The sequence below is a fragment of the Podarcis raffonei genome, chromosome 13, assembly GCF_027172205.1.
Source record: "Podarcis raffonei isolate rPodRaf1 chromosome 13, rPodRaf1.pri, whole genome shotgun sequence".
Taxonomy (NCBI): Eukaryota; Metazoa; Chordata; class Lepidosauria; order Squamata; family Lacertidae; genus Podarcis; species Podarcis raffonei.
The window spans coordinates 38,985,048-39,006,054 of NC_070614.1; the positions used below are offsets into that span (position 1 = coordinate 38,985,048).

Below are 21,007 nucleotides of genomic sequence, written 5' to 3' on the forward strand. Positions count from 1 at the left end.
CATAAGACATGCTCGCACGTTATTTCAAGCCACTGCCCCTTTAAGGTGCCAGTATGAATTGCTCCCACATCACAGACTGCATAATCATTCAGCCCCCAAGCCCACCTTGCGCCTTAGCGTATGCAGAGGAACCTGATCTGCTAACAGAACCAGCCTGCAGCACAGACAGGGCCATAAACCACTCACGGAGCAATCCAATGGCCCATTTTGCCTACAACAACCAGTGCTATTTGAACCCAAAGCACCCTCTCAAGGTCCCAAGTAATACTGGGAGGAAATAGCAAACCCTTGTAAGACTGTGAGCAAGCACATCCAATCTCAAGTCTTTTGTCTGTATACACTTCCAATGCACACTGGACAAAATTAAATCAGCATTTTCCTGGGGGTGGGTGGGTAGAGTGGGGTTGAAGTCTGGAAGGAGCTTGCCCACTCAGATCTCCGACACCTGGAGGGCCCACATTTGTTACCCCCATCTTAGCCAGTCCTAAGAGTTATTATTGGAAGTCATTGTTCTGCTGCCTAGGTATGACTTACTGCTGTGGGTGGAGGAGGAGGGCGACTTCATGTTCTCATATTCCTGTGGTTCTAATCCTAACTTACCTCGACATTTCCACCTTCAAAGCCCTCTGGCCTCTGATTTTGTACAAGGGGAGCTCAAAACAAAGGGGTTTGTCATCTCAGGAGAGGCTCAGTCTCGTAGGAATTCACTGCATAGGGAATTGATGGCCTAAGTCAGGGATGGAGACCCTGCCACCCTCCAGATTTTCTAAGGTGCCATTTCCAGTCGCTCTGAGCCAGCACGGCCAGTAGTGAGAGATGTCTAGAGTTGTAGCCCAGCAACAATCACGGGGAAGGGCAGCACACAGGCTCCACATTCAAGGTTGAAATGATGCACATCGCCCTCATCTTCCTCCCACCCGAGCCCAGCTCTGCCCTTCTCCCTCAAAAGCAAACCCAGGGGCCAAAGCCTTTGGGTGCCATAGAAGAATTTCCATTTATTTCATTTCATTAATAGCATTTTTCTGATGCATACCAGGGTAGGCTTGGGGGTCGGGGTGGGGAAGATAACGGAAGGGATGGGGTAGAGCCAAGAGGGGGAGGGTCACATACAGCCACTCTTCCCCACCCCAACCCCTTGACCAATGACACAATGATTCTGCAAATATACTGACTGGTGTCGGGAGAAAATTATCCCCTGGCATGATTGGGGGGGGGGGTTGGGGGGGTGGCGGCAGCAGCAGCAGGGAGATGTAGGATGTCCCACCCACTTTAGAAACACAATTGCAAGAGATTTGGGGTGGCAGAGGGTGGGGGAAGAATGAGGGATTTAGCAGATTGTCCTGGGTGCTAATGAGTAAGCGCCCCACCCCCCGTAGCATAAAATAAGAATCGACAATCACTTACAGCAGCAACACATATACACATACACGCACGCACGCACACAAACACGCACACGCAGCCTCGGACCCTCCCTTTCCCCACAAGCTGTTGGCTCCCAAAGGGCCAGAATCAGGCCACCTACCCATCTCCCCCCTCCCTCCCTCCCTCCCTCCCTCAACGAGTCTTGAAGAACGGTGGGGGCTTCTTTGCTATGCTGTCGGAACGGACGGAGGACTCCGCTGTTTTACAAGTCAAAGATGGCACGTCCTCTCTGGGGTCTTGAGTGGGTCAGCAGTGGGAGCAACACCCCCACCCCCAAAAACCCCCCACATGCACACAAAGGAGGAGGTTGCAGCAGGAGAGGGAGAAAAGTAGGTCACGTGTGGAGAGTGGACGGCTCAGACTGCATTTGATCACCCCCTGTGCGAAGAGTGCTGCAAAGTGGGGTCCCTGGGTTGTGGGTGTGGCTGCGTGTCCTCTCCTCTCCTCTCCCCCCCCCCCGGCTCCCTTTTCAAGCAATGCGCACTTTTGGCATAAGAGAAAGAGAGGGAGAGGGAGAATTTCCTCCTCCGCAGGGACGTTGTTGCTTTGTCCACACTCATCATCCGAGTCCTCACCCTGGCCTGCTGCAGTCCAGAAACGGAGAAGGGCGGCTGGGCTTTACAGATCCCCTGCCGTTCCACATCTGGCAGGGGGCCTTTGGCTGTTTCTGGGCTTCCACAAAGCAGGCCAAGAGAGAGAGAGAGAGACTCAACTTCTGCAATAGTCCCCCCCTCCCTCCCCGGACACGTTGCTGTTGGAAAACTTTTTCTTTTTTTAAGATTCTCAAGAGTATCGATCCTCCGATGGCTTCCAGGTTCCTTCTTCACAGCAGGCTGTGTTGGCTGCTTCAAGTCCCCGCCCCCCGAGGTGTGATGCGCCAATAGGGCTCCACGATCCTTGCAAAACGAAACAAAAATGGTGGCTCCCTTCGGCCCGGGAGTCTGCAGAGGGCAGGCGGCAAAGTGTAGCGGTGGCCTCGTCGCCCTGTGAGGAATGATGGTCCAGCCCCCCTTTCCAGATCCATCTTTTGGTCTCTGACCGCAGATTAGTGGTATCCCGCCTGGCCCCGGAGACGGAAGAGACAAGTATTCCCAGGGTCTCAACCGTTCCCAGGTGTAGTGAAGGGGATTCACTGACGTCACCCCCTTAGTGGAAAAAAAAAAGAAGAGGCAGAGAAGGGCTGGTCCCAGCAGAGGGGTGGGGCAGGAGGGGATGGAGATGTAACCAAACATCTGGAAGGGAAGTGGGGGAGTGCCTACCAAAATAAAATCATAATTTAAAAGGACAGTGTCCATCTGTCTCTCCCCACCCCCCCACTACCCACAAGGAAACTTTGTTTGGAAGGGCCTGGGAGGGAGGTAGAGGCACATGGCCAATTCTCTTCCTCCATCCCTTCTGCAAAAGGGAAGAGAGAGAGAAAGAGACACATGAAGGAAGGTGTGGGAGGGGTTGACCAAAATATGATAATCCCCCCTCGCCTTTCAACATGGGAAGGGTTTCTGTGGCCAATACAGGAGAGGGCACAAAGAACAGCAACAACAACCACCTGCCTTTGGAGAAGACCAACACACACACCCCTCAACACCCCCCACAACTCTAGATCTGTTGTTGGTTCATAGTTCCCTCCCCTCAAATGTGACGCTGAAACCTCAACTTGAGTTAGAGAAGGGAGCTGCCCCTGACGCCGACAGAGGACAGCAGAAATGGGGTCTCCCAGCTGCCCCGAAGAGCAGCGGGGGAGGGGGGAAGGAGGAGCTCTTCAATTAAGCCCCCAAACCAAAACCAAAAAGAGAAAAAATTAAGTCCCCCCTACCCCCAACATGGGGGTGGAGGAGCTCGCAATAAGGACTTAAGTCTCTTCCCTTCCTTCTCTCTCCCCCCGCCTTCCCGGCTGCCCCGTTTTGTGGGTGGAAACTAAGGGCCCCCCCTTGCAAACTGGGAATGTGGGGGGGTGACAAGGGGGTGTCATCCCCACAGGGCTAAAAGATCCCCCTGATTATAGCAAGAAGGGGTTGGTGCTGCCCATGGAGGCGGCTGAGGTGCTGCTGGGGACGACGCCAGTGGGCGGCAGGCTCTGAGGGGGCAGGCCCATGGCAGGGAGCCCCATAGTCGGGACAGCGCCCAAAGGCTGCACCCCCACCATGGGGGAAACGGAGGCCAGGGGCATCCCGGGGGCCATGGGGGAGACAGAGACCATAGGAGCTGCGGCAGGGAAGGCAGGGGGCGCCGGCTGAGACAAAGGGAGGACCGGACTGACGCGGAGCTGGTTGAGTGAAAGCGGGGCAGCGGCCGTCGCCTGGAAGGGGTTTGTAGTTGAGGCAGACGCGGCTGGGGCTGGGGCTGAACCTGCAGCGGATGACAGAGGAGAGAGAGAGGAGGAGGAAGAAAAACAAGTTAAAAGGAACCCAGAAGTCCTGGGTCGATGCCTCCCACCCTCAACTCTCAGGAGCCTTGGTTTCCTCTGCAGCCCCATAAAACATCATCAAGCTCTGCAGGATCAGGCCAGTAGCCCATCTAGTCCAGCATCCTGTTCTCACAGTGGCTTGAGATTCCCAGAAGCCATTGTGGCTAGCAGCCATTGATAGCCTTGTCTTCCATGAATATCTCTAATCCTCTTTTAAAACCATCCCAGTTGGCGGCCATCACTGCCTTCTGTGGGAGCAGTGTTTAACTACGCGCTGAAGCACGGAGAAGTATGTCCTTTTATCTGTCCTGAATCTTCCTGCTCAAGCCCATCCTGGAAGTTACTGTGTATCAACCCTGCTCTGCTTTCACCCACCAGACTCAAGCTCAAGGAAGGCCTGGCTTAAAGCAAAGAGGACTTGTCTCATTTGCACCTTATAAACAAGGCCGGCAATACTGAACTGACCTGTGGCTCCTACATCCAAATCTACTGCATGAGCCTCCAAGGAGCCAGAAGTTGTGTTTCCCAACCTCCCCGCTCCAAGCTCAAACCTCAGGCTGGGAGCAGGACAGGGTGGTATGGAGTAGTAGAGGAGGTTTGCACATGCTTGTGAAGCAAGTTTCTAGGCCTCATGGCTGTGATGTTATGCATGAAGGTGCTGAGCAGAAGATTTCTGGTGGGTAAGGTGGGGTCTCTGCCTTGCATAACCCCTCATTGCAACAATGAGACTCAATGTGGCGACATTACACAAAATAAGCCGCACAAACCAACTTCATCTGCGTATTTCTCCCTGGTTTACCCTGAAAGAGATTTTTAAGCCCGTCAAGAGGTCTGCTTTTAATCCTGCTTTAACAGGAAGCCCCATAAATAGGGGGCCAGACAAGAGAGTCCTGGCAAGAGTTTCCTGCCCAACGAGAGTCATGCAGATATAAGAAGACGTGGTTCTTTCCCTCCCCGTTCTGACTTGTATGACTCAACTAAACAGAACTAAGGAGATATCCTTCTCTCTGCCCTGCTTGAACCCCCAGAGTGCCCTGGCCCCAGAGCACTTACCAGGGGCTAAGAAGGGGTTGGAGGCCTTTGCAATGCTAGAGGCAGTAGAAGGCTTGCTGACCAGGGAGTCCAGGTCGACGAGGGCAGCGTTGGGGCCCAGAAATGACTCTGGGGTCTTCCGCGTTGGCTTGGAGATCTCGGGCAGCGACCCGCCCATGGAGGCCATGTCAAAAGTGTTGGGGCTGTCAGTGCCACTGCCAGGTCGGCAAATGGGCACCTCCCCGGCTAAGAGGGACAGCTCACCTAAAGAAAGAGGGAGAGAGAGAGATTGGTGGGGCCAGACAGGAAAGAGTGGCGAGAGAAGGGAATGGAAGATGCAGAAGAGCACAGATCAAACATGGAGGGAAAAGACAAAGGCCAGCGGAGATACACCCTTCGGGTTTTGCAACAGTCATAGGCACACGCTCCCAATGCGAATCATGCAAGGGTCAGACAAGCCCTGGGTTAAAGAAGCCGGAAAGAGGGTGGGTGGGGGGTGAGAAGGGGAGAAAGAATGAAAGAAAAAGACCCCTCTTCAAAGTACATGCAGGAACAAAACTGGTCCGTGGGGTGTCACTTCTGAGCTGAGTTTAGCTGACCCAAGAGAAGGCAGAGGGCAATGCCAGGAAACGCTGCCACCCAGTCCCGGGGGTCGAGAGTAAGCAAGTGGCAGGCAAGAGACAGGGACATGCAGGGCAAAGTGGAGGTGCAGAGGTGAGAAGGCGGAGCCATGCAGGGAGCAGGGCTCACCTGTGCTGCTCCCAGATTTGGGCAGTGCCGGGCGCAGGCTGTCGAAATCAGAGAACTCGTCCCCATCCCCGGGGCTGCCAAACTGCTCAAAGCCTCCGCCAGCTGGAGGGGAGGGACAAGGCAGAAGGGGGTGGGCCAGCAGGGTTAACAGGAGAGCAAGGGCGGAAGGGACCCATTCCCCACAGACTCACACAATCCTGCGCTGGGGGTCCGTTCCCTGCATCTCGTTCGTGGGGATAAGGCGCCCAGGAGCCCCAGTTCCCAGCCGGCCTGACCCAAGCCTCCCTCCGCCAGGCCGAGGGGCTCAGGAGCCCTCGCTGTCCCTCACCTGCTGTGCCATTCGTGCTGGGCTTGGAAGGGGAGCCGCCCCAGGGATCAGAAAACGTGGATGCCGGGGCCCAAGGATCGGGCGCTGGTTTCCCTTGGGACGTGGGAGCTGGTCCAGATGACCATGGATCTGTGGGTGGCGCTGCCGTGGTCCCAGAGGAACCTCCGCCTGGGGAAACATCAAGCGGGTCAGACTATCAACGTCTGGGGAAACAGCCTGTCCGTTGTGCATCAGGACGGACGTGTATGCATTTGTGTTACACCTAGGAGTCCCAGGTTGACACAGACAGAACGGTAATTTACCGTATTTTTCGCCCTATAGGACGCACTTTCCCCCTCCAAAATGAAGGGGAAATGTGTGTGCGTCCTATGGGGCGAACGCAGGCTTTCGCTGAAGCCTGGAGAGCGAGAGGGGTCAGTGCTCACCGACCCCTCTCGCTCTCCAGGCTTCAGGAAGATATCCGCATGCCTTGGGAGCCCGGTGGGAGTTCCCGCCGGGCTCCCAAGGCTTGCGGATAGCAGTCTGTTCTGGGGGCTGGGGTCGGGGGAAGCTCAGGCTTCCCCCGCCCCAGCCCCGCGCCTGGGGGGGAAATAATTTTTTCCCCTTTATTTCCCCCCAAAAAACTAGCTGCACCCTATAGGGCGAAAAATATGGTAGTTCTCTGTGGCCAGTGGGCAGCCTGCCTGAGATAGTGAGAAAGCTCTGCGACAAGAGATCGCTGCATCTTTGCGAGGTTTGAACACACATAGGGAGCTGCTGCCTTATACCGAATCGGACTGCTAGTCTTTCTAGGCCAATGATGCCTGCTCTGGTTGGCAGCAGGACTCAGGCGGGAGTTGTGTTCCCATCATCTGATAGTTTTAGCTGGGGTGGTGGGGGGTCGGCCCAAGGAAGGAACCCGGGACCTTCTAAGCGCAAAGCAAATGTTCTTACCATGGAGCCACAGCTCCTCTCTGGCAAATAAAATAACACCACCCATCAAACAGGGTCAAATGATGAATTGCCTACTAGTAAAAAAAAGGAAGGGAAGGGAGAGTCTTGAAAGGAAAATTGCTGCAGAGCTGAAGCACCAGAGCTACTATTTAAATGTATATCCTGCCTGTCTTCCACCACACAGCAGAAGGGGGTAGACAGAGAGCTAGTTGAAGTGGTGTCTCCCACCTTGGAAGGCAGAGGAACCCATAAATGCCCCCAAAGTATCTTTTTTCCTGCTGGGGGCAGGAGAGAAATGAGCAAGTGAGGAAGGTCGCCTAAGCCCTTTCAGTTAACCTGATTTTAAACAAAAGGCCAAATGCTGAATCATGTTTATCGTATCCTGATCTGTTCCGTCACTTCTCGCTCTTACCTTCAGGTTTCCACGGGTCGCTGCTTGCAGCCGGGGCCCCTCCCCACGGGTCTGGGGGGGCTGCAGGAGGCGCCGCAGAGGCCCCCCATGGGTCTCCTGTAGGGGCTGCTCTGGCAGCAGATGGTCCCCATGGGTCAGTGGGAGCTGCGGATACAACTGGGGCAGAGCCACCCCAGGGGTCAGCGGGAGCAGGAGGGCCGCCCCAGGGGTCCGCAGTGGGAGGGGCGGTGAAGACCTCCGCAAGATCCATGAGGGATGACTGCATGTGGGGCAGGTGGGGAAGGAATGTGGGAGACAGGCAGAGAAACGGGTCAGGGAATTAATCACGTCTCTATTGTCCCATTTGGAAAACAGTGACAACCCCCCCAATACCGCCACACCCTCCGCTTTATAATACCCCAAGAGCAAGAATGGCATCGTGGTTAGAGTATCAGCCTTGTCTACCTCATAGATTACTATGGATGAGTAAACACTGTACCCCCATTTTGAGCTCATTGAAAGGAAAGTTGGGGTATCTCTCTATCTCAAAGGAATAAATAGTGCAGGTCAGTGGTTAGAGTGCCAGATTAGGCCTGGGGAGGTCAAGGTTCAAATCTCCACTCAGTCCCTGGGTGGTCCTGGACTAGTCTCTCTCTCTCTCAGCCTAGCAAAAAGGGGTAGGGAAATCTACGTACATGGGAGGAGAAAATAGACAACTGTCACATGGTTACTACCCAGAGCACCTCCTTGGCAGGAAAAATAAAAATAAAAGTTTCAGATGGACATTAAAGTGCTGCCTTGCAGGATCGAACCAAGGCCTGTGTACCTGGCAATTCTGCCTCCAACAATGGCCCCCCTTACTATTCTCCTCTCCCCTCCCTGCCCCAGGTACCCATCCAGAACCACCTGCCCGGACCCTGCCTGCTCCACCCTCACCTCCTCCTTGGCAGGCACCGTCTCCTTTTTGCTCTCCTCAATGGCCATCTGGAGTCGTAGGTCATCCCCACGCCGGATCCGCTCTTCCTGCAAGGGGATTGTGGGAGGGACAAGAGGGCATCAACAGCGATCGCAGGCCAGGGGCAAAGCAGTTCACTCACCTTCAGGAGAGGCAGGCAGCGCGGAGGTTTCATGGCCCAGCCTTCGCCCAGCCTGGCGCCCGCCTGGCACTTAGGGCCAAAGCCACCCTCCCTAGCTAGGAAGGGTTGTGCTGGCTGGGGCTGGTGGTTTTGGTGCAGGGCAACTGGCTGGGCGAGGGCCTGCTGCAGGCCGTGTGCCAGATGATGCTTCAAGCAGCCGCCACTATGATTCTGTCCGACTCAGGTGGGCAATCCGGAGAGCCGAGGAAGGAGCCAAGGGCTGCCCAGCTCCTCCCACCCCCACCCCTTCATGGGAGCCCTGATTCGTTCCCCCCTGCAACCCCCCTTGAAAATGCAGGTGCCCAAGCGAACAGCACCTCATCTACATTTGCCTCCCTTCTTGGCATTCTGGCTCCAAGACCACCCGCCCCCCCCCCCCCCAATGCTGAAGTGGCTTGGCCAGCCTTGGCCTTTCTGTTCTGGTGTTTCCCCTTAACTTCTCCCTTCCTCCACGCTGCTGGTTGAAGCTAGTAAGCTCCACTCGCAAAGGGAGAAAGCGGAAGTCTTCCTCTCTCCTTACCCTCAAGCTCTAACCAGGCCTTTGCCAACCTGGTGTTTTGGACTACAACTCCCATCTGCCCGGTTGGGGCTGATGGGAGTTGTAGTCTGAAACATCTCAGGGCTCCAGCTTGGCAAAGCTGCTCCAATCTGTTAACTACCACCTTCCTCATCCTCCGCTAAATATCCACCCACCCCAAAAATCCCTTACTCCAAGGGATGGCCTCCCCTTTCCAGCCAGCACTCCTGGCCCCCATTTCCTCATGGCTCAGGAAGCTCCTCCTCCTCCTGTCCATTGCCTCCGTTCTGCAGAAGACGCACGCAAGACCCGCCTCAGCAGGCACCAGCGACCCATCGCCTCTCGAAGCAGCAGGACACGCGGACTGACCTGTCCTACCTTCCGGGCCTCCCTCGGAAGGGGAAAGGCACCTCGGGAAATCTTGACTCTACACAGCGGGACAATTAAAGAGGTCTAAAAGTGAAAAATGGAGACACGGCACCCCTGTTGCCATCGCTCTGCTTCGGGACGTGGAGAGAGAGAGAGAACGCTGAGTTAGTGGGGAAAGTGTGAGGCTGGGGCCTGCTCTGGGGCCGGGGGTGGAAAGTGGTTTAGTTGATTATTTCGAGAGGAGGAGCTGCTGCGGGTGGGGGGCAGAAGGTGTGCGTCTAACCTTGTCGTGTTCCTCTTTGCTCAAGCTAAGGGCTAGCTGGAGCTGTAGGTCCTCGTCGGCCACTGCAGGGGGCTGGGGGGGAAGAAACACAACGTAAGAGGCATGGAATGGAGCTCGACACAGCGGAGGGAGGGAGGGAGTGGCGGAAGGAAGGAAGGAGAAGTTGGGCGGACTGCAGGCACCTCCATTTCACACAACCCAATATCGCCAGGTTCTGCGGCAAATGCCCATTCGATTAGCGGTCCCCTTACCACCCGGATTCTCAGCTTTCTCCATCCATTGTGCTTCCCCTCTGCTCAGCTAAAGTATTCTTCAGTGTGGATGGGGGAACTACCTTCCCTCCCAGGGACACTTGTGCTATTCGGGGAAGCCCTTGAACCACAGCCCCTTATGCACTCCAATTCCCCCGAGTTGTCTATGCAAGCTGCTTGAGGGGTGTGATCTAGGAGCGATTCAAGGAGGAGCAAGCTTCACAAGTTTGTAGAGGCCAATCCCAGAATCTTTCTCTCCTGATCGCACTTTAATAAATCCCCGGCAAGACATAGAGATCACAGAGAGCTAATACGGTTTAGCAGCTACAGGACGAAGCTTCAAGGTGAGAATCTGGGTTCAAATCCCACAGAAGCCAGTCAGGGGTGCTGTCAGGGTAAAGGTGGCACGGGGGATCCCTGGAAGAGCAGGATACAGAGGTAACAATGAGCCCCGCTCTTCCCGCGCGCTAGGAGAGACTGCCTTCTAGAGAAGCAGACATCCTCTATGGCAGGAAGAAAGGCACTTCCTTCTCGATTTACAAGTGGATAACCTGTGACTCCAGATGTTGGACTACAACTCCCATCAGCCCTGACCAGCAGCCATGCTGCCTGGGGGCTGACGGGAACTGGAGTCCAGCAACACATATAGAGGGTCGCAGGTTCAGTGCCCCTGTCACATAGGAAGCTGCCTCCTACAGAGTCAGACCACTGGTCTACCTAGCTGTGTATTTTCTACACTGACTGGCAGCATCTCTCCGGGGCTTCAGGCAGGAGTTTTGCCTCATCCTACCTGGAGATGCCAGGGATTGAACCTGGAACCTTCTGCATGCAAAGCAGGTGCTCTGCCACTGAGCTTCAGCCCTTCATGCTGAAGGACATGCGACTCCCCAAACTATTTCAGACAGAAAGGGGGGGGGAGGAAAGGAAGAATCGTTTGTGCCAAGGCTGGACATCTCTGGTGTAGAAACAGGCACCTCCCCCAACCCTCAAAATAAATATTTCTAGCTCAATTCCCTGGATAGTAAAGTTAAATTGTTGTGGGTCTTTCTGTCTCTCCCCCCTGCCTTTTCGGCCTTCTGTTTTGCAAACAACAAGGGTAAAGTGGAAGGAAATGCGGCATGAAGGAGGAGGAGGAGGAGGAGGGAAGTGGAAATAAGGTGGCAAAAATAAGGAGCCAAAATTAAACGGACAAGGGTTGGGATGGGGGAAGCAAACACAATCACCCCACTTGGGAGGAGCCACAGAAAAGGAAAGGAGGCGACAAAAAAAAGCAGGACTTAGGGTCTGATTGGGCGTGGCGTGTGTTGAGTGGCAGGTCTGGGCACAGCCAATGGGAGCTGCACAGCTTATGTCCAACCTGGTGGCCCCCCTCCAGAGGCTCTGGACTACAGTTCCCATCAGCCCCTGGAGGGCGACAGGTTGGGACAAAGGGCTGCCAGAATCACAGAAGTTCTGTGGGCAGGGAACTGGTGGGTGTCTGGATGGGAGACAGCTTCCTCCTCCATCCTCTCACTCAAAGGAAGAGCAGGCCCAAGTAGCATTAACAATAATAATTATAATGGATAGAGTGTGTGGCTAAAGAAAGAACCTCAAGCGCCAAGACTGACGGGTCAAGAGCTATTTGTGTTGTTCCGCTGAGAAAGACCGGCAGGCAAACCTGAACAAGGCGGCAGCCCACGTGATCCTGGGTGGAGGTGGGGGGGCAGCGCTGCTAAGGAGACTGGTGCTGCGGGAGAGGTTAACATACAACAGAAAAAAGGTAGGCAAAACCTGGTGTCTTTGAGGGGGCAGGATCAATTCGTGTGCACCCTGTGCGACAGAGAACGGAAGCATTCCCGATCTCCCCCAGCCAGGAGGGAGAGCTCGTCACCGCAGGGGGGGCTCTGTGCGAAAATCTGGATGAAAAATCTCAATCAAAAAGCCATTTCCTGTCAGGGAACGTCGGTTCAAACACATCTGTGCCTTGCTTTTGTCTCTTCCCCCCATTCCTCTCAAACCACAAGTAGTACTGAGGAAAACAAACAAATGAATAAACAGACCCACAGCTACCCTGAAACCTTTTAACATTTCTACCCAGGATGCACTGCGGCGCAAGATGGCAGCTAGCAGACCGGCCCGCTACCCATCAGCCTCTGCTCCCAACGTGGGCCAGTGGAGCGTGTGGCCAGCAACTCTAGGGTTCCGTTCCCCCAACGGGGACTGACTTCATTACCAAAATGCTTACGGAAAAGCTCAGCCGCCCACAAGGCTCTGCTAGCAGCGTCTGCCCAGAGGGGGTCACACACTAGAAACAAAGCTGGACAAGTCAATCTGTTCATTGAGTCAGCATAAATCTCATGTCCTCCCTTCCCCCACCTTCCTGGTCAGCAGTTGTTGTTTTTTTAAAAAAACCAAACGAACAGGGGGCATATTTTATAAATTGAGCAAGAGCTGGAAGGTCCAGAAGGGCTGACATTGGCCAATAGCTGAATCAGCTCTGCCCACCAATTTACAACTCCACCAAAAAAAGATTCATTTACAGAGGAGGCATGAACTTCATGCCCTTCTGGGCCGAAATTTTAAGTATTTGATTGGGGGGCGGTAATTGTACAGTTTCAGCAGTCTTATTTGGTAAAACCAATTTATGCAACTACTACAAAAGTAACCATCTTTTAACTATTGGGGTGGCTGGTCAGGAGGGTCTGGGCCTGCTGGGCTGAAACGGATCTTTGCCCCAGCACTAATGGGATGTACTTTTATGAATTCTATACATTTTACATGGTGCTCCAAATCTCCCCGCCGCTTTCTAATTAGTGAACCTTTTTTGGTGCAGGGTGGTAAGCCATGGTGAAACTTGCAACGTGCGTGTTTTAAGTTACCAGGATCCTCCTTTTGGACTTTGTTCACTCTCTCATAAGCCAAGGCACAGGCAAAAGCTTCTTTAGCCCTCTCACTGAGTGCATCATTTTATCTGAATTTTTTTTTTTTAAGGCTGCTGCTCAATAAAATATTTTCAGGCCAGTATACATAGAAAAGACGAACATTAATACCAAGCAGAATAGATAACAAAACAATGAGGCTTCCTTTTTAATGGCCAATAAAAGCACTACTATGAGGCACTTGGTAGGTAAGCACCCCTGGGGACAACACGGTCTATAAATGAGGCCACCCCTGAAAAGGCCCCGTCTCACTTTAAATCATGGCAGACCCCAGGGGAGGATCTCCAAAGGTGATCTTGGCAGATGAACTGGGGAACATCCAGGCTCCTAGGCCTCTGGCTTTCTGGACTGTCTTACAAGCTCCTCCCAGTAAGGTCAGTAGTCAGGAACGATGGGAATATCTGAAGGGCCTCCAGTTGCCACTGAGGCTAAGAAAGAGGCGGCGAAAGAATCCTTTGCTTCTGTCTCAGCTTGGGAGAAAGCATACAAGGTGCAGAATAGTGTGGAGGGGAGCCTTTGGGATCATGCTATCTGGGGTGGAGGTCAAATCCACCTCCCACCTCCTTATCATTATCCTGTGCAAATATAGCTGGTATCACCACTAAGTGTGTCAAGGGGGGGGGGGAATAAAAACCTGAGATGATCCACTTCCTTTCCTCTCACGAGCACCACAGATTGGCTCTTCCCTCCCTTCAACATGATTACCATGTTTGTTCCCCAAATTGCAGGGCGGTGAGGGGGGCTGCAGAAATATCAATGGGTAAGTGTGAGAGAGGTCAACAGGCTTGCCCCCGTTATCTCCATTGGTAATCATGGTGGGAGGGGGGAGCTGAATAAGGCTCAATTTCTGAATACAAGGGACATGCTCAGGAAGCAGATTAGCAGGCCAGCACCTCCATGGACTGCCCGCTTCTGAGCCAGAACCAGCTGGATCTGAGGGAAAGGCTTTTCCTCCAGGAAAGTGCCAAATTAAAAGAGCTTGTAGCTCTGCTTTCCTAGTCAGCTTTTATTATTTGCCTGCAGGAGAAGCCTTGAGAACACAACAGTAGATCCCCTCATCCGGGGGAGCAGGGCGTACCCACATCTCTCTCCAAATGTCCACAACCCCCACCATCCCTTCCCTCCCCGCCCATCCAAAGAGTCGCCAGTGACAGATTTACCTTGGCGCTTACCTGCTCCGCTTCCTCTTTGCTCATGGCCAGCGCCAGCTGTAACTGCAGCTCCTCTTCCCCGCTGCTCTGGGGCCAAGCCTGCTCCGCTTCCACTGGGGCATTTGCCAAAGATGAGGAAGCTGAAGAAGCTGAGAAACAAGAAAGCGGGTGGGAAAGGAAAGGGTTAATACCACCAAGGTGGACACAGCAGGCAGGAGAGTGCTATGGGGAGGTAGCATCACTGGAGAGAGCAAAAAGCAAACCATGGTGTAGTGGTTTTCAGAGGTTTTATTTACAATAAAGCAGTATATAATTTTTGTTAATACCTGTAAAAAAGTAAAAACAGCAGAAGGGCAGGCAAACTGGAATCTACCTTATAGATCTCTGGGTTATTTGCAGTAGATCAGCATGGGTTCAGACTTTCAAGAGTTAAACAATAGCAATGTTAAAAACACACACAACTGAATACCTTTTCCCATGGCTGCCCTTGTGCTAAATGCTTCTCTTTCAGCCTCAGTGTAAAACAGGACTATCAAGACTATGCTTTTCTGCAAATCAGTGTTAAACTTTTGTGTTCCTGCTCTATGGTAACTCAGGTGTAGATCTGTATTTGTAACACACACAGGTTACCCCAGTATGGGGTTTAGTGGGTAACTGACTCCATCCCCTCCCAACCCACCACTCTGAATTTGGCTCCAGCTGCAAAGCACACAATGAATCCCACAAGTTTGCCCTCCCCTACACAGCACTGGACTAGGACTTGACTAGACCCAGCTGCCAATCTCTGCTCAGCCAGAGAATGTACAAATGGACAAGCCATAGCTTGGGCACCCAATTAAAACAGCGAGAAGGGTTTCCACACTGTTCAGCTCTAACACCAGGGAAGCCTTGGAGTCACAGCTGAAGCATTTCCAAATCCCAGGAAGCTGCCACATCATAGGACGGACTGAAATCCTATACGAAATCCTTAGCTGCCCAGGGGCCTGAAATTTTATTAATTCTCCACGGCAAAAAGTGACCCACTACAGAAAAAGTGGGTGTGCAGTTAACTGGCGGCAGGTTATGTTTCTCTGCCCCACAATCTCTCCAGGCCCCTTGTATTCTGGGCTCTGATGGTTCTGTGAGCTCAGTGGATTCCTGAGCAGCTAGCACTAACTTTGGCCTACTTAGAGTATGAACATATTTTATTTTTCCAGTTTTTCCAGGCTGGGAAGCTGTCCCTTGCAACTTTGTCAAACACCATGCAGAGTGTAATAATAAAAAAGCCATCCTTTTTAACTTTATCATCTGCTCTGAGCCAACGGGATAAACCGCGATCAGTTTTAGAAATTTGCAGAAATTGTGGGGAAGCAGGTGGACATTTCCCCTAACCACTAGTAGGAGGCACACCTGACTGCAGCATGAGGTTCACATTTGATACATGTCAGCAATTAGCATGCGCAGGAGAGGGGTGGGGAAATAAGGACCCTGGTTCAGCTAATAGCACATGGATGGAACAGCCGTCACACCGTGGAAGATCCAGCCCCAGTCTCTGGCCGAACCTTGGCAGAGATGGCTGGGGGTGGTGACGGAGCAGAGAGAGGAGAATGGCCCAGCCGCTGTGCCATGACCTGAATAGAAGTCTTCCCCACCCCCTAGACAGCCTGGCACCAACTGCCATCCCTCATTAGCGCAGGGATGCAGGCGACCGCACAAAGCAGTGTCATGGAGGTGGGATTCCGGCCATGGCTGAGACGGAGGTGGCCGAGGGAGGAAAGGGAGAGCAGTGGCTTTCCCTGCTATAGTCAAGGTCATTACAGTTTTCCTCCATTATCACCACCGCCGCCACCACTTTCTCCTCAAGGGAACAAGTTCTGCCAGCCTGGTACATGGATCTACCCTCAAAAGAGGAACTTGCCTGCCAGATGATTCACTAATCTTTCTCTGTGGGTATGTTTTCCCTGTCAGAGGGAAACCCGGCAGGGAACTGTTGAGTCTCTCTCTCTCTCTCTCTCTCACAAGCCCGGCCGAAATACATACGACAGCACTAGACCAAATTCCTCTCGCAAACGGGAGGCTGCAAGCTTTTGAGCTCTGTGTCAGCTAATGGGAAAGTTATTTTGGCCACCGGGAAAAGGTTTTGTGTAACCGACGCTTGCGTGCTCTTCAGATAACGCAAATCTGTCAAAATGTACAGGGCACATTTGGAGAGCTTGGTCTCTCCCAAATCTCATCCTTGACAAGAAAGAAAGAAAGAAAGAAAGAAAGAAAGAAAGAAAGAAAGAAAGAAAGAAAGAAAGAGGTGGATTGGAATGGAAAGGAGCAAAAATGTAATTATCTCCGATGAACTAAGGGGAGTCACTGGCATATTTTAGCCTTGCTCGGGAACAAGTCCCGTCTGTTCAGTGGAGAAATGAGATACTTATTCCCAAACTTGACTGAGCTGCCACTTACTGGCTTTCTGGAGCCACACTGAGGAGTTTTGTGGGCCTGGGGAAGGGCTTAGTAAACACCAAATATGTGGCTTCCTAGGCGTCTAAGCAGACGCATACAGGCCCTGCAGTTGCCTGGCAACCACAGAATGTTCATCATCTATGTTGGGCCCATCAAAATGGCAGACTGTGGATGAGGGTGCAATTGAGGGGGGAAGAATAGTATATAAAGAGATGGGAAACAATGTGTTAATTTGGGAAACGGTAAAGGGTGATAAAAGAGCAGAAGCTGGGCTGTCGAGGTGTGGACTTTTAGGGATTCCCTCAACCTGGAACTATCCAGAGTGCTTATGTGCCCTTTTGGAACCTGTCTGGCTATTCCAATTAACAACTTAAGGGGAGCGGATCACTGTGGCTTTATTATATGAGCCCAAAGAAAGAGATGGTAGGCTAAAGAGTCAGTTCTCCGCAAGACCAAAGGAGAACACTTCTTGTAGGGCTGGGCTTAAAGCTCAACTGATATGACACACCCAGCATGAAAGCAGGTTCTGAATCAAGAGTTAGGATAACTAAAAGGCAAAGAGCTCAATTAATTTGCAGTTGTTTCTTAATGTCTTCCAAGCCACGTGGAAGGCTCCAGCAACTACCCTTTTGAGAAACAGTTTTTGGCTCCATCCAAGCTTCAGTCCACACACTTTGTCCTCCGAAGAGAGGCCAGCTAATGTGAAGCCTCAGGCCTAAACCGCCAATGCTGCCAGTACTAGGGGCAGGCTGGGGTGGGAAGAAGAGGAAGAGAAAAATGGAACTTCTAATCTGCAACAGCAGCAGAATTCAGAACAAGCCAGATCAAGGAATCAAGAAGCCGCCTTAGAACAGATCAGGCCCACAGTATTGTCTACTTCAGGTGTTGGGAACCCATGGCCTTCCAGCTGTGGCTGAACGCTGACTCCCATCAGGCTTGGCCATTGGCCAGGCTTGCTGGGGCTGATGGGATTTATCATTTAGCCACAACTGGAGGGCCAAAAGTTCCCCCATACCTATTATACTCTGACTGGCAGTAGCTCCCGAGCATCTCAGGCAGAACGAGGTCCCTCTCAGCACCTGATATACAACTCGTTTAAGTAAGATATGCCAGGAGTTGAATCCAAGACTTTCTGTATACAAAGCACACGCTTGACCACTGAGATATGGCCTCTTCTCTTTCTCCAAAATCAGAACTTGGGGTCACCCAATATACCTGACTGAAGTGGTGGTGGGAGCTATTTTTAAATAAAAAGTGCTCTCTACTATCTCTTCTACTTAGGCTCTGCCCACTCTCTGCTTTTCTCATCAGGATAACCTGCCTTGTTCCAGGTCCTCCTGTCCTATCCCAGCCCAAAATCACCCCAGGAATCCTGATACATCCAAGAGTGAGAGGCCAATGCTCAGGACTGCCGTAGGCTGAGTGGAACTGCTGCTGCTGCTTTTTATTTATCTGTGGTTGTGATTTTATAGTTTTAAAGTCTGTAGTCCACTTTAGAAGCGACTGTATTCAGGAATTTATTGTATTGTATTTCAATCAATGGGCTTAGGAATGAGATCAAGTGGTCTGTGTGATTGAAGCATTGGACTTTGGGTGTTCACCAGAAGAATAAATAGCAGCAGACTGGCTCTCTGCACGTCGAGCGTGGGGGTGTTTTTAAGTGGGAATATGGATAAGGGGTAAATGATAAGCTCATTCAGTATGGGCTGTAGCCCTTTTAGCAGACTGGAAGACAGAAAGTCCCCCTGCCTCTTGCTTATTACATGCCTCTAATGTTTAACCAATTCCTCATAATTCTGCTGAGCAGTTTAGAATAGGAAGCAAAAGCTACTCCCATTTCCTTATCTCATTCTGCCCCGCCAGGCACTTTGCAAACAACAGAGTTGGAATTTGATCTGGGGGTTATCAAAATGGAAAGGGGGCACTGACAGATCACAGAGGCCTGTAACTTAGCCTCTGAGCCTGGCGACCCGCCAAGTTCAAGAGGGAGGGGAACGTGGTTCTGCAGAGCCAGAACTACATTTTATCAGGGATGAGCGGCTGTCTCTGACATTTCAGCAGGTAACATTTCAGGAGAACCAACAGGGAACAACATAGGGATGGGCCCCAAAGACCTTCCCAGGACAACTTCAAGGACCAACCCAAGAGAGGAACATGTGGTTTTTCTTCTATCCAGTATCCTCACAGAAGGGTCTTTTGTACATCATCTTCTAATCTCTCCAGCCTCCTTCCCCAACCTGCTGCCCTCCAGACGGTTTTGGACTGTGGCTGCTGTAAGTCCTAGCCAGCAAACCTGTGAGCACAAGGTTGGGGAAGGCTACTCCATGGGAACAACCCACTATTTTACTAAGGGAGGCTATATTTTCCACCATAAGTGGTCTGGTGGCCAGAAGAATCCAGCTTCCTGTTCCTGTCCAGACTGTCGAGCTCTGCAATAAAAATATTATATCCACATCACACTTTCCTCCCATGAGGAAAGTCCAGTGGCATGCCTAAAACTCCCAGACAATTACTGACCAGGCCTGAACCTGCTTAGCTTTACAGCTGTGTCATATGGCTCAGATGATGTCCTGGTCTGGTATGACCTAGCACTAAAGAGTTTTCCAGCTACAGAAAGCACCAACACCAGACATCCCCAAACTCGGCCCTCCAGATGTTTGGGGACTACAGTTCCCATCATCCCTGACCACTGGTCCTTTTAGCTAGGGATGATGGGAGTTGTAGTCCCAAAATATCTGGAGGGCCGAGTTTGGGGGTGCCTGACCTACACAGAAGGTGAGAAGTTATTTCAGTACAGAGGAAGAAGGCCTGGAGAACTATCATTCTTCATTAGAACATAAGAAATGCTCTGCTGGATCAGACCAATGGCCCATCTAGTCCAGCATCCTGTTCTCACAGTGGCCAATTCAGATGCCTGTGGGAAGCATGCAAGCAGGACCTGAGCATAACGGCAACTCTCCCTGCCTGCAGTTTCCTGCAACTGGTATTCAGAGGCATATCAGTACCTTCCTCAAGGACTCACCTCAAGGTGCTAACTAGCAGTGGACCTTTGGTCTTCCCAGCTGAGCAGGTGGTAGCAAGAGAACAGCGCAAGCACAAACCCACACATTCCGTTGCTGCTTTTCCTTACAAACAGCATGATGCACACTTTTGCCTAACTGCACCTTGTTTAACACTCCTCACCTCAGTTTGTTTTGCAGGTGGATCTGGCCCATGGGCTGCCTATAGCCATTCCTGCTATAGGAGACCAGGATAGGAGACCACCTTGGAACAGGCCTTTCAAGCCTGAAGAATCTACTCTGAGTGCTTGGGGTTGTTTTTTACTAGAACCCCCAAGATCCACTAACTGGAGCCTAGTGCAAAAGGTGGACATTGGGCATTAAACCCATGCTGAACACTGGGATTAGTTCTGAAAAGCAGAAGAAAAGTGAGCTCCTTCTCCTTCCTAACAAACATTCACTCCTGGTTATAGCCACTGCCCCCAAGCATTCTTCATGCCAGTGGTATAATTTGGAAGGGGATCGTTTTATGGTTGCCACTGTTAAAAACGATTGGGAATCAGAAATCTTTATCTACCTCAATTCAGTGATGATGTATCAACAGGTTCCAATTCACCTTCTGCCTACCCCTGCCTTAGAACCCAAACAATCCACTCTTGACTCAATTGGGAGGGGGTCAAGGGAGAGCTCACACCTCCCCTTCTAACTGCTTGTGCTCGCTACAAACGACATTTGAAAAATTATTTCTATATAAAAATGTTTATCCCATCCCCCTTGAGTTGGGTTTTATGTAGTGTGCCTTGCAGTTTGGTTGTGCACGGGGGAGTTGAGCATATCCTAACTGTATTATTCACACAGCAACCCTGCACAATAACTTAGGCTGTGGTAGCAGATGTGTTGCCCTCCAGGTGTTGTCTAACTCCAACTCCCATCAGCCCCAGCCAGCATGGCTAAGGGTTAGGAATGATGGGAGCTGTCGTCCATCAGCGTCTGGAGGGCACCACACTGGCGATTCCTGAGCTCAGAGAAACAGCAACTGTCCTGAAGTTGCACAGTTAATTTCACAGCTATGTAGTGATCTGAACCTGCTTATACTCCATCCCAGCCAACGTGGTGCCCTCCAGATGTTTTGGGCTACAACTCCCATCAGCCACCTGGGCAAGCTGGCTGGGGTCTGAAGTCTCAAACATCTGGAGGGCAGCAGGTTGGCAATGGCTGCTCTTAACAGCCACACCATACAGGCTCCACAACCCATCTAAACAGTTTCGGCAACGCTTGCCAGCCTGACTGAGGCCACCCGGCTGGGAATGAGCACTCACCGGTCGCAGTCTGGGCCAGCTTCTCCTTGGTTTTGAGGGCATGGGCCCGCTCCTCCTTGAGACGCTCGTCGTCTTTGAGGAGGGCCACTAGCTGCTTGGCCTTCTCCCGCACGTTGACTCCCTGGTCCTTGCCATCGCGGTCAACGTACTGGAAGTCTTTTAGCGTCTGGATGGCGTAGATGTTCTCCTTGCATTGCTGCGCCACCCGCTCCGAGCCCGTCTTGATCAGGTATTCCATCAGCGTCATGGCCTGGAAGAAGAGGAAGAAAAAGCTTCCAGCTTCCAGCACACCTGATCCCTGGCATTGCTGGCTAGGGATTGAAGGGCACTGGAATGCCAACAAACACACAGAAGGTGCCAGGATGAGGAAG

At 52.1% G+C, this 21,007-nt stretch overlaps 2 protein-coding genes across 19 annotated transcripts in view; both read right to left on the bottom strand.

Moving 5' to 3' along the window:
• Positions 1-1,209: 1,209 nt before the first annotated feature.
• LOC128399277 (uncharacterized) lies at positions 1,210-2,835 on the bottom strand. Its single transcript, XM_053360561.1, has 2 exons — positions 2,750-2,835; positions 1,210-2,719 (listed from the first exon to the last, which is right to left on the bottom strand). Exons 1-2 carry the CDS (start codon positions 2,790-2,792, stop codon positions 1,794-1,796), a joined length of 969 nt encoding a protein of 322 aa, XP_053216536.1. The 5' UTR covers positions 2,793-2,835; the 3' UTR covers positions 1,210-1,793.
• The window catches only part of EPN1 (epsin 1), a 33,130-nt gene continuing 13,332 nt past the window's right edge, over positions 1,210-21,007 (bottom strand). For 2 of the 18 annotated variants that reach the window (XM_053360542.1, XM_053360543.1), the window contains exons 3-13: positions 20,637-20,886; positions 13,895-14,034; positions 13,369-13,476; positions 10,607-10,708; positions 9,566-9,637; positions 8,182-8,283; positions 7,282-7,540; positions 5,937-6,104; positions 5,609-5,710; positions 4,880-5,122; positions 1,210-3,768 (exon numbers count right to left, since the gene is read on the bottom strand). In XM_053360542.1, the coding sequence (XP_053216517.1) occupies positions 3,419-3,768; positions 4,880-5,122; positions 5,609-5,710; positions 5,937-6,104; positions 7,282-7,540; positions 8,182-8,283; positions 9,566-9,637; positions 10,607-10,708; positions 13,369-13,476; positions 13,895-14,034; positions 20,637-20,886 (1,896 nt within the window). In that variant the 3' untranslated portion in view covers positions 1,210-3,418. The remainder of the gene's footprint in view (positions 3,769-4,879; positions 5,123-5,608; positions 5,711-5,936; positions 6,105-7,281; positions 7,541-8,181; positions 8,284-9,565; positions 9,638-10,606; positions 10,709-13,368; positions 13,477-13,894; positions 14,035-20,636; positions 20,887-21,007) is intronic. The other 16 variants (XM_053360544.1, XM_053360545.1, XM_053360546.1 and 13 more) reach the window with 16 other exon arrangements.